The 13,566-nt window shown below is 41.1% G+C and overlaps 1 protein-coding gene across 1 annotated transcript; it reads left to right on the top strand.

Annotated features, from left to right (window-relative positions):
• Positions 1-3,027: 3,027 nt before the first annotated feature.
• LOC137273106 (uncharacterized) lies at positions 3,028-7,466 on the top strand. Its single transcript, XM_067805562.1, has 2 exons — positions 3,028-4,449; positions 6,138-7,466. Exon 1 carries the CDS (start codon positions 3,083-3,085, stop codon positions 4,409-4,411), a length of 1,329 nt encoding a protein of 442 aa, XP_067661663.1. The 5' UTR covers positions 3,028-3,082; the 3' UTR covers positions 4,412-4,449; positions 6,138-7,466.
• The last annotated feature ends 6,100 nt before the right edge of the window (positions 7,467-13,566 follow it).

Raw genomic sequence — 13,566 nt, 5'->3', positions numbered from 1 at the left:
ACATTTTAATTGTGTAACAGGTCATTTCAAATACATATAATAACATAATAACCTTTAGTTTGCCATTTGGCCATCAAGGCTTGCTGCCACTTGCAGTCTTTAAAGTCTGCATACCCATTTTGTTGAAATCAAACCAATAAAAACAAAATAGTCTTCATTGTAGAGAGTTTCACAGTCCCTACAAAATCCATTAGTGAAGTGTATGGAGCACAGAGAAGTTTACATTAGTTATAGACTGCTGACATTCCTATGCGGCACTGAATATATAATACTATGAAGTGAAACTGGAAGTTAAACTAACATGAGGGATCAAGGATAATTCCTGAACATTAATACAAATTATGGGCACGATGCTAGTTGAAAAGAAATGAGATCTAATTGACAGAAGACCACATGGGCCTGCAGATAACTGAAACTGTTGGCCTGATACATTAACAACCGACGCTGGGCCTCTGGGCTGGCGATCGTTTCGAACGCTGTATCAAAATTGTCACATAAACAGTCTTTGAACAAGGCAATGTGTAAACACATTCTCAAGTCCTCTCATTAATCCACACATGCATCATTCGGCGACAGGAAGTGTAACCAGCTTGTTGTGACAACATTCAGGGGAGCCTACTCCAATTTACCGAGTATTACTCCGGGAGATGCCGATAGTTTCCGACAGTAAACTGGTTGAAATACTGTTAAGCGCAGCCGATTTGCGCTGAGAACAAACCAAGTTGACGTGTGCAGTGGAGCATGACGAGGCACACGTTAATTAGTACAAATGGTAAGGAAAGCTAGCGAGTGACCAATCCCTGTTATAGAGTATCCCTGGATCAAGTGACAAAATGGCGGCAACTGTGCGTAGGGGCATTGTGGGTAATAAGAAATACCTGATCCTTTTTCGACTGGCAGGCACGAAATCCTTCTCTGACCCAATTTGGATGTGATTTTAAGACAAAGACTGAAAACGACCACTTCAGTACATAAAACTGTTGCTTTCATAAAATGTCACGAGTTCGCGTGCCCATGGATTACCGGTTCATAACTTCCGGGTTTGTCTGTCAACACCTGACTCAGGTAAGTTCTATTGTTTTTACAGCTAGCTAATTTTGATAACAGGAGCCTGTTAAGTGGGGACTGCCCCAGTGAAGCCGACACACGAACCCCGACACACTAATGACCTGACACTGATTAGTTGTCAAGTATTTGAACTCAGTGTCAAAGTATGCCAACTATAAATGCTTTTAACGCTAAACTTTACCGCACTGCCTCAGTTTATTGTATAATTCACGTATATTCTGCATAAATATCATCATGTAAGTACCGAACTGACAATTGTTTTAATGACTTATACTAATCTTCCTAAATGCTTATACTCTTTCACATTCTCAGGAGTTGGCAGTCTATAGCCTGTTTTTTATATATATATTGCATCATTTACCTTTTAATTATTAATATATATCTGAACTATTGCTAAAGTGGCTTTAATTTTATTTATTTTTATACAATATATTTACTGAAAGGAATACAAGCCCGTACACAACTCAATAATCCAATAAGTTATAATTAATATATAATAATAGTTTGAGCAATGTTTCTATGCAGAGTCAACTCACCTTTTATTCTTGTATATAGATATCACTGTTTTATTATTTCTTTTCAGGTAAAGAAAGCGTTTGATCCTCAATTTGACAAAGCAGACAACCGAAACCTGGACTTGCCCCATTCATCCCAATCTAGAGAAACGGAACTAAGTGTGCCTAGCACCATTTGCATGTTTAGTGCGGTTATTGTGAAGTTTGTGTGCATGGTAGTTGGAATATGATGCTTCATTACATTACGAATAAACAAGAATGTGAAGGAAAAAGGTGTATAGTTTGTTCTTGTATCATCAGTTTGAAGCCACATTTAATATTGTGATATCCACAGAATGATGCGTCAACAATTTACTTTTGTTGTCTTGTTCATCTAAGCAAAGAACCGACTCTACTATTCCTTCCCCAGGCACATTCAGATGGATACTGAATGGACACCAACTGGATGTCAGGATGGTAAACAATTACACATTTTATGTTACTTAGTTCAAAACCGCGCAATGGAAACCAACATGAAACTACATTTTCTACTTTTATGTTGGTTTCCATTTAGTGAGATCTGAGAGTTTGCAAATTCCAGGTATGGAAACCAACAAGAAACCCCCGAACTTAGTTTCATTTTGGTTTCCATTTACAGAAAAACCAAAATCACATTTCCAAAATGGAAACTAGTTGGAAACTCAGTGAGTTTCAGAGAATGGAAACCAACTGGATTCCACAATTACCCACATTACGGATGGTTTCCAGGTTTCTGGAAACCAAGTCATTTTTGCAGTGTAAAGAAATAACTGCGATTGATAATTCACACGGTAGATTGAGAGGGTTGCATGATAGTTAATGCAAAGACTTTTGGCAACATTTGATTGCGTACCGCCAGACGCAAAGAGAACGAGGAAATACTCTTGCGCAGAAAGTGAACAAAGTTTTGAGATGGCAATAATATTCAATGCTGATTGATTATGCATCAAATATGCCATTACCCATCAGTAGTAGTTTACAGATATACTGGAAAAGGGAACATGAGATTGGACTAGGTTTCCACTGTGTTACGATAAACATGAAGCAGACGACGGACCGTGGTCTGTTTACATCCGTTGCAGCCATTTTGTAATGCAGCCGGAAGGGGGCCGAGGAGAGCCGAACACTGTCAAAGTTGTGTGCTGCTCGGTGGACAGGTCAGCACTGGTCAGTGAGCATGATAATGATAATTTCCACCTCCCCATTCCGTACTATCGGAATCCCGTGAGAGATGTGCGCATGCGCTGAAACATCAGTTCGTGTGAGTTGCTTCATCAGTCGACAGCCTCCATATAAGTTCCAAGAAGTTTTATTTACATAGTTAATAGACAGGATAAATCATCGATCAGAAATCGCCAGACACTTTCTGGTTGTGTCAGGAACAGTTGGGAATTTTGGACTGACCGTCTTGTGAGTGTGTGGCTAGAACACTCAGGTTTTGTCTCAGAGACCGATACGGCCACGGGTCGTGGTCTGCCAAAATGGCGCAGCCAGAGGGGCAAGGGGCCAAGGGCCAGCGTGCACCCGATTCTGACAATTTCTTTGAATTTGTGGAAAACCTCACGGAGGTTACCACCATTCCTTTGGAGAGTACGTCCACGGGAGGAAAGTCAAACTCTATGCAAGGTTTCCGGAGTGAAACTGAGGGGGTCAAGAGGAAAGCCGCATCTCATAGAGAACTTGACCCCGCGGGGGAGAAACAGTCCCCCCTTGATGCCATTTTGCGCTCGCTACTTGCAAGCCAGCAGGCCCAGTCACACACCATGGCTCAGATCAGCACAGCGTTGGCTAAAATTAGCAACAGCGCGGAGAAGGCCGAACAAGACCGAGAATCGGCGAGTGGCGGTCAAAACAAAAACAAACATGGCGGCGCCCAGGAAATGGAGGAGGGTGAAACGTCCGACGAGGATGAAATGGACATGTTGATACACAGGTGCCTTGATCAAGGGGAGGAGACGCAGACCGATGATGAGACCGACGATTTTAATAGTCTCATGAAAGACATGACGGAGTTTTTCGGGGAAGAAGATAAAACAGGGCCTGTGATTAACAGCGACTTAGCTAGGTCTATCAATGATGGGCTCACTAAAACCCCGAACTTGGAAAAACTCAAAGCCATTATGGAAGCTTACAAACGCCCTAAAAACCTGGAATACTTGATGTCACCCCGCGTTAATGCCGTGATTTGGCATGAGGCGAGAGCTATGACCAGGTCCAAAGACATTAACCTGCAACGGATTCAAAATCTGCTGGACAAGGCCACTACTCCGGTCATTCAAATGATGGACTCCCTTATGTCGGCAGTTGTTCACAAGAAGGACATTAACCCTAAAGAACTCCTGGGGAAAACCAAGGATGCTGTTAGAATGTTGGTGGGCCTACATAGTGATATCAACAACACAAGGCGAGAGAATTTTAAGCCAGACCTTCGTGGGCCTTATAAACGGTTGTGCTCAGTGGATACAGTGGCAACTACAAACTTGTTTGGAGATGACCTCCCAAAGAACATAAAGGACATAACAGAGTGCAAAGAACTGAGTAACAAATTACATAGCTCTGAGAAGCAAAATAGGAGTTTTACTGCTCCATCACCCTCTCCACGTGGACATGGCGGAGCCCACCATGGAAACAGATTCAGGCCTTATGACTCACCTTATAGAGGACATAAGAAAGGTGGTTTTACTAAAGGTAAAGGTCAGTCCTCTCACTCAGGCACATATGGACCTACAGGCCGGCACAACCAAGGACCTTTTTTAGGCAAGCGACCGACAGGGTCACCATGGAAAAAAGGGGACCAGCGGAAACAGTAGAACAGTCCTGTAACCAGGGTGATGTGGAAACCGCTCAGGTGAGCTGGCTACTTGACGGTATTGGCAATACACCCCAAAATTTTATGGCAGGGAAAGTTGGCTTGTGTCATGACAATTGGAGGGTGGTCACGTCAGACACGTGGACACTAAAATGCATTCAGGGAGCGCGAATAGAGTTTAAGCATCAAATATACCAGCCCGTCATACCTACACCCTTTAGGATACACAGTGACGAGTGGGAGCGGGTAGACAACGAAATCTCCCGTTTGCTTCGCATTAGTGTGATTGAAAAATGTACCCATGTTCCAGGGGAATATATATCTAACATTTTCTGCAGGGAGAAAAAAGACAGTTCACTAAGAATAATTCTGAACTTAAAAAGCTTAAACAAAGAGGTTGACTCATCACATTTCAAAATGGACACTTTCAAAACAGCGATCTATCTGGTACAAAGAGACTGTTACTTTGCATCAGTAGATTTGAAAGATGCATATTACTCTGTTCCGATACATGCTCAAGATAGAAAATTTCTAAGGTTTTACTGGAACAATGAGCTATATGAATTCACTTGTTTACCAAATGGATTAGCATCTGCTCCAAGACTTTTCACTAAAGTTATGAAACCTGTCTTTTCAAGCCTAAGGAAACAGGGATTTGATAACACTGCCTACATTGATGACTCCCTGTTGGTAGGGGAGACGGAAGAGTTTTGCATGGAGAATGTGAAATGTACAGTGAACACTTTAGACACATTAGGATTTACAGTTCACCCTGAAAAATCGGTGCTAAGGCCTACAAAATCCATTACATACCTGGGGTTTGTAATTGACAGTGAAACCATGACTGTAAATTTAACACAAGAAAGAGTAAAGAAAATTCAAAAAGTGTGTCGTGACCTACTGAAGTCCAACATGACTAAAACTACCTCAATCAGGACTCTTGCTGCAGCAATCGGACAACTAAATGCTAGTGGACATGGGATGATGTTTGCACCCTTGTACTATAAACATTTGGAAATAGTTAAGAACAAGGCTCTCAAGAGGGAAAAAGGGAACTATGATGGGAAAGTTTTGCTTGATCATACTTGTATCCATGATTTAAAATGGTGGATTGACAATGTGGGGAAAAGGCCACAGTTTCTTGACCAACGTCAGCCAGATGTACTGGTAACCTCAGATGCCTCTAAGACAGGTTGGGGCGGAGTTATGAATGGAGTTAGTGCACAGGGACTCTGGTCTAGTGAGGAAAGTGAAATGCATATAAACTCCTTAGAGCTGTATGCAGCCTGGTTAGTGCTAAAATCACTCTGCGCAGATGGCAGTCACCTTCACATAAGAATAATGATAGACAATACCACTGCAGTTGCCTACATTAATCACATGGGTGGTACAAAAATAGGATGCAATAGCATAACAAGGAAAATTTGGCAGTGGTGCATCGAACGAGACATTTGGATCTCAGCAGCTTACTTGCCAGGGACACAAAACACAGAAGCAGACTGGCACTCTAGGAATATGTGTGATGATAAGGAATGGCAATTAGATTGCAGCGTTTTCCAAACCTTAACATCCATCTATGGTACCCCATCTAGAGACTTGTTCGCCTCACGGCTGAACACACAATTGGATAGATATGTGTCCTGGCACCCTGATCCTTGTGCAGAAGCAGTGGATGCCTTTTCTGTTTTTTGGGGAAATTCTTATGACTATATTTTCTGTCCTTTTAGTGTGATCGGACCAGTCTTGCAGAAGATACACAGAGAAGCGGCCGACGTGTTAATGGTGGTTCCCATATGGACAACCCAGCCATGGTTCACCAAGCTGCTGCAATTGTTAGTAGATTGTCCAAGGCTGCTGCCAAGATCACCAAACCTACTGACACTGAAAAACCGACCACAAGCTTTACACCCGCTTCACCAGAAATTGCGACTGGCAGCTGTAAAATTATCAGGGGATCTATTCAAACGGAGGGATTTTCAACAGCAGTTGAGGACATCATACTGCACTCATGGAGAGAAACCACGCACAAACAATATGGGACATATCTCTCAAAGTGGAGGTTGTTTTGCAACAAATGGAGTATCAATCCCTTTTCACCCACTTTGAGGCAAGGTTTAGACTTCCTAGCTCAGCTGTTTAAGTTAGGTCTCAGTTACTCGGCAATTAACACCGCCAGATCAGCCCTGTCTGCTATTGTGAAGACGCCAGAACTGACCCATCCACACTTTGGACAGCACCCTACAGTCACAAGATTTATGAAAGGTGTCTTTAATTTGAGGCCCTCCTTGCCTCGTTATAATGTGACATGGGACGCAAGCACAGTGATAAAATATCTAAAAGGTGTTAATGAAGATGAATCCTTGCTGTTGCTATCAATGAAGTTAGCAACTTTGATACTACTGCTGTCAGGTCAGAGAATTCAGTCTCTCCATTTGATTGACAACAGGAATGTAGATATTTCTAACGGACAAGTCAAGATCAGATTTGGTGACCTGTTAAAACAGACACGACCAGGATACCAACAAAAAGAACTAACTTTTCAGAGATACCCAGACAAAGCACTGTGTGTAGTGTCTTTGCTAACCCAATACTGTGAACACACCAAGGATCTGAGAGGAGAAGAGACAGCTTTATTCATAGCCACACAGAAACCACACAGAAGGGTCTCCAAGGACACCATTACTAGATGGGTGAAGACTATGCTAAAGAATGCTGGCATCAATATGAAAATATTTAAGCCTCATAGCATAAGGGCAGCCTCCACTAGCAAGGCCTGTAACCTTAAAGTACCTTTAAAAACAATACTGAATACAGCAGGCTGGAGCAAGGACTGTGTGTTTGGACGTTTCTACAACAAACCAGTAGAAAATGACAGTGTTTTCAGTGATGCTATTCTATCACCTGAAAATTTGAGTAGTTCTTAGCAATACATTTGCTCTGGAAGAGCTTGATCCTGTTTCGCCGACCTAGTTAATGTGTAGAGGTTTTAGGCATAGTGACATAAAATTTTCGCAATAATGTTTCATTGTACTTTTGGAATACATATTGAAAGAGAACGAGTATTGTGTGTGTTCTTTAACATGTGGTTGAGGGGAAAACACTTTTCTGGAAATATGCCTCCTACTCTAAAATCTCACGGGATTCCGATAGTACGGAATGGGGAGGTGGAATTTAAATATTAAACGAGACTTACCTGTAAGGTGAAGTTTGATATTAATTCCACCGACCCATGAAGTACTGAGGGATTACGTGCCCTCCACTCCCACCCTTGCTAGCCAGGAACCATATTTCTACGCTAAAGACTGATGTTTCAGCGCATGCGCACATCTCTCACGTAATCCCTCAGTACTTCATGGGTCGGTGGAATTAATATCAAACTTCACCTTACAGGTAAGTCTCGTTTAATATTTAAATTCTTCCAGATGACACAGTGCTACTTTAACTGAGCACAGTGGTAAACAATGGAAACCGGGACAATGATACAGCCACTTTTTAATGTAGCATAAAGTGGCTGAAAAGTTCTGCTGTTAACTGCAACAAGTATAAAATAAAATGGAATTTTGAATTTAGCAATGACCTGGAGTAATTTTTACAGGCAGATCAAATAAGCAAGTTACGATTCTAAACACACAAAGTACTTTGCTAAAATTCATTTCCCGAGGGAAGTATTTTACAATGAGTACATGTCATTTGTTCTTGCCATCGAGTGCACGATTGGACAGTCACAGATGAGTGACATTTGGCTAGTTTGGCACAGCAAGAATAACTGAAAACAGTGACCCCAACACTTGTTTTAAAATTTGATTTATCAAAATGAAATAATAATGTATTAATTTGAAAACCGCCCACAATTACTTATCTTGTCAACAGCATAACTATACAGTGGAACCTAATACAGAAGACTTAGTAGCAATTTGGAGATTAACCGGGATTCTTACCTAAAACACAATGCAGAGATGCAGAGGGCTTGTCACCTAGACAGTACAGGCAGAAAGAGGAAGATTTCAAGCTTGGGGGTTCCACGCTACCCCTCGCCCTGTCACGCGACAACATACCCCTTGGGGATTGGCTGAAAAACTATATGCTATTGGACCCATGGCACCAGTGCCTTGAGCCCCCAAACCTTATCAGAGAGGGGGATATTGGGTTACTAGTGCCAGGGCCTGAGACAAAATATCCAGCCTTCACACTAGCTTCACATAAATTCTCCATCCTTTTGCCGAATACTGAGTTGCTCATGAGTTTGTACAGGTTTTCCTAGTTTTTCTGGCGCCTATCTTACGTAAATCCGTGTTCAAACTGATGTTCTGCAAATCAAAGTGTTGAGTCGACAAAAACACTGTACACGTTCAAAGAGTAGTATAAGCATAATTCTCAGTCCTAAAGAGTCTGATGTATCAACTAAAGACATTAAATGCGATATTGTGAGCAAACTCATCGTTATGCATGATGTTTTGAAAGAGCAAATTAACTTTCCAGGACCAATACGACAATGATATGAGAAATCTTATCAATCTCTGGGAAGTAAAAAATGAAGAAGTTAAAAAATGTGTTATTGAGTCAGAACAAATGAAGTCATATATTGCATAACAAGAGAATGAAATTCATTCACTAAAGCGTAAAGAAAAACACTCTAAAAACATGCTATTAAAGGACAAGCTGTATGACACAATAAGATCATTCAACAAGCTAATGCTATTGAAAGTAAAATTGACCATATGTGTGTAAGGAGCACGCATCTTTATTCCAATGCACTTAAAACCTCACCCCGAGCAGACCATGCATTAACACAAAGGGTGACCACTGCCGCGGTTCGCTTTCGAGCTTGTGGCCAATCAAGCAGTACAAGCCAACCAGGTGATTCCAACACAGACCCCCCCAGCACAAGTCACCACGTGATCATGGCCTTGCACGTACCGACAAAGACATCGAGATAACAGTGAACAACAGTATCCAAGAAAGGACTGGAGACAGCACCAGTGAATGTACTGTTACATTCACAAACGAGTGGGAACGATTGTTTTCTGGAGCAACACAGTCATCGTCAAAATGACTGGTGTTATCTTACGTCAGTGCAAATGACTCTTTTGAGGTTGTTAAGGATGCAATTGTTGACTTTGCTAAAAGAAAAGGAGTAGACATAGTAAAGATCTCACCTCTTGAACACTGGCAAGGGTATCACCCAACGTACACGATCAGCACCAACGTGTCAACACAATGTGCTAAAATAATACTGAATGAAGAGACTTTCTGGCTTGAGTATGTACTTTGCCCGAGCGGGTGCCGAAACAAAACTGGTACTCACAAGATGTTAGCTCACGAATTGATAAAGAAAAGTCATTTTAGAGAGTAACCAAGCTGCATCACTAATGGCTCTACTCTTAGTGGTCTAATAATGTATCTCATAACCTTTGATACGTGGAACATACGTGGTCTTGGTAGCAGTGTAGACACCTTGACCCAGAAGCTTGGCCATTATGACGTCATGTTCCCCTGTGAAACTTGGCTTGACGAGTGTAGCGAAAGTAATTTGTCCCAAATTGATAAATGCTTTTGGGATATCAACAAAAGCTCTACAAGGGTATAAACTAGTCACAGGAGGTCTGGAGGAGTTCTAATACTTGTCAGAAAACACATGAGACTATAAGATATCAGTAATTGACATAGGTGGATATGAACGTTCACTCTGTGTTAGGCTAAAATCATGTGACTGCGAAGTATATATAGTTGGTGCTCATCTACCTTCATCAAATGTTTTAGACTCAAAATATCTTGAAACACTTGACTCCGTCATGGAACTGTATGGCATTTGATGTCAAACTGTACAAATGGGAGACTTAAACACCGACTTGAGAACGCACATTGCGCCTGCGAAGAAGCGTGCTGCAAGTCTACGAAGCGCCCTGACAGAGAGAGAGCTTTATTCTATTGTCCCTGTCGATGATGCAACACAATACACTTTCTGTATAAAGGACGGATTAACGAAGCCTCTGATTGACTATGCGTTTGTCAGTAAAGATGACCTCCACTGTGTAACAGGATACCTGATAGACTCTAACGTGACCTGCTCAGTGTCGAACCACCTTCCTCTCATGATGTTCATGGATATACAAGGCAGCTATAAAATGTATGCAACATATGTCATATTTGGGATTTCACTCTCTTAGTAAAGTACAAATTCTAGTACTGTTTTGGTTGCGTCCCATCCGGGATTCGAACCCGCACCCTCGGAGTCAGGCACCTAATCGCCAGCACACAAAGTCAGCCGCCTAGCCCGCTCAGCCACCGCGACTTCCCCAAAAATGAAAGTCGGACAACTGGTACTCTAGACTGCGTGTTTTGTGTACCCCTCTGATAAGTGTAAATTGGCACTGCTCCCACGGCCGAAAGCTATGATTACACGATGCCATTTAGAAAGTGGACAAATGCAACATATGTCATATTTGGGATTTGTCCGACCCATGTTAGTAGTGTTGTGGTCATGCTTCATTCACGCTTTTCACTGCCCAAGTAGCATTTGACAAATTTATGACAATGCTTGAAAATCCTTTTTAGTCTGTGTAAGCCCGCTCCTGTTGTTATAATTTCTTATGTACTTAAAAATCCTGAACTTGTTTAATAATTTAACAAACGAAATAGTGAACATGGATGTGAAATATAAGTGGAAACATCAAAGTGCGCAGAAGCTGGCAAAAAGGTTAACGCCAGTGAGTGATGAACTATTGGTTAAAGCTGCATCAATTCACGACTATTCGCAGCTTCACTGTATAGAAATAGTCACCGACCTGCGATTTTCTACATGATGTAATTTTACGTAAAGCTACCATTAGTCTGTCTCACAGTCCCTAAACACAATATTCTCCTTATTGCCTTGCCCTCAGTGCAATGCTTAAGCCCTAAGTGAAGCAAGTATAGATTTCCTCAGGTCAGGTTCAGGCCTGGTCTCCCTTGAACTCCTTTTCATTTTATATCAATCTATTATATATTCACAGACAAAGCCTTAGTCTAGGCTAGTAGTGTTTAGCAGTCTGCTAAAATGTGCTTGCCTGGTGTTTATTCGACACCATATTCACTACTTTCGGCCCAAAATACTAACTTGTCTTCGGCTCCCATCTGACTACAAAACATCCTGACTTACACTGTTCTTTGTCTTGTGGCTCCAAGAAATAGAAATACGTTTGTGTCTCTAATATTTGTGTTCCTGTGGCAGCCATGACACAGTGAGTTCCAACGCTTTATTAAACGCAGACTACGGGTTATGCGTGACATAACTGCCCCATATCGGGGTGGAAGAAGACTCTGTTATAACAATAATTTACACAATATGCATAACATAACATCACATCTGATGAACATGTCATCATGATCATCATCGTAAATGCATAATCAGTATACATAAAGGTGCACGTACAGTGATTAAGCGCCGCAATGTAGCGCAGATGACTTACGTTATCATATGTTTACAGTGATATACAAAATGAGAGTTAGCATAAATATTTATAATAATACATAGTATAATAATGAAATGGACTGGAGATACTGTGTACAGAACCTGGGGGTAACTCGACGGATATTGCACAAAGAAACCTATAATCTGTGAGTGACACGCATATCCAGTAACATCACAGTCAACGCATGCATTAAACGCATACATATATGTAACGCATACATATATGTACCACACACTGTAATGTAATCTGTGTCAAGGTACATAAAATATACATGATAGGTGAGATATATCAATCTTTGAAGATACTGAAACTAGATAGCAAACAAGAACTACTAGCCAGCATATTGACTAAACAGAAAACAACTTAACCATAAATGATTCAAAATTATTCATACAAGTTAAATGGTATACTGTATATTGACTTTTGTTTTGTTTACCATGAGCATATTTGTACCTACTTTGTGTATTGATTAATATTAGGGTTTAATTGACTATGTGTGTTACAATTAAAATGCATTGTAACTAACCTTTTACACTGACCTAAATGTGACACAGAATTGTAAATGAAACTGAAAGACAAGAGGCAGATGACAACTATTTGCAGCTTAAATACATAAAGCATTCGTGGTCTACGAGACCACTATATTCTGATAAAAGATAATAAATGCGTATCATTTATTTATTTGTGTACACAATACACAACCACTTAATTCATCCCTATTACATCATACTTTCTTTGCTGGGTGAAATACTCCACAAACGCAGCGCTATCGAAGATGCATGATGTATGTGAATCGAATCGTACGACAGTAATTTATACAGGTACCTAAAACAGCTCGCCTAATAAAAGGTAAAAAATAAAACGTGGTTTAACATTCCTCCCGTCTTCAATGCTTTTTAGGAATAAATCAACCTCTCTCTGTTAAATTATTGCGGTCTTACCTTCACAGCCTTGGCATGCTCTTGCTGGAAATTGCTGGAAATAAACCCCCTTTCACAGACCGTGGTACGTACATTGAGATAAGTGAGTGAGTTTGGCAGAACACGACTTTCAACAGTACTATCTTTCATGTTATTATTTCATTATATCTCGGCCTGTCAGTTCGATATACGACTGAAACCCACCAACATAGCTTTCTGGCACGCTCAAGGAACGCAACCCCATTGCTACGCTTCACTCGACTGAGCTAACGGTGATCTCGGTTCAAGATAACTGTATACCAGGTAACTGGCAGAAAAACGCGAGATCGCGAGATTTGTCAAGTGTCGCGTTCTCGTATTTTTGAAAATTGTTACATAGAATTGTATGGGTAATTGGTACAAAAGCACGAGAACGCGACATTGCGACATCGCGAGATTTGTCAAGTGTCGCAATCTCACTTTCTCGTATTTTGCTAATGATTACATAGAACTGTATAGGCAATTGAAACAAAAGCACGAGAACGCGACATTGCGAGATCGCGAGATTTGTCAAGTATCGCAATCTCGCGGTCTCGTGTTTATTGAAATCGCAGTCTAGTACTGTACTGTCACTTGGAACAAAAACACAAGCACGAGAACGCGAGATCGCGAGATTTGTCAAAATTCGCAATCTCGCGTTCTCGCGTTTTTGAAAATCGCTACAATGCCATGGAAATGTATCTACTGCGTCAGTTGATGGTTTAAGTATAGATTGATAAACAAAGATGAAATCTGTTTAACTTGAT

The sequence above is a fragment of the Haliotis asinina genome, chromosome 2 (assembly GCF_037392515.1).
Source record: "Haliotis asinina isolate JCU_RB_2024 chromosome 2, JCU_Hal_asi_v2, whole genome shotgun sequence".
Taxonomy (NCBI): domain Eukaryota; kingdom Metazoa; phylum Mollusca; class Gastropoda; order Lepetellida; family Haliotidae; genus Haliotis; species Haliotis asinina.
Note: the sequence above shows the minus strand (reverse complement) of the source record. Positions and strands in the feature narration are given on the sequence as shown.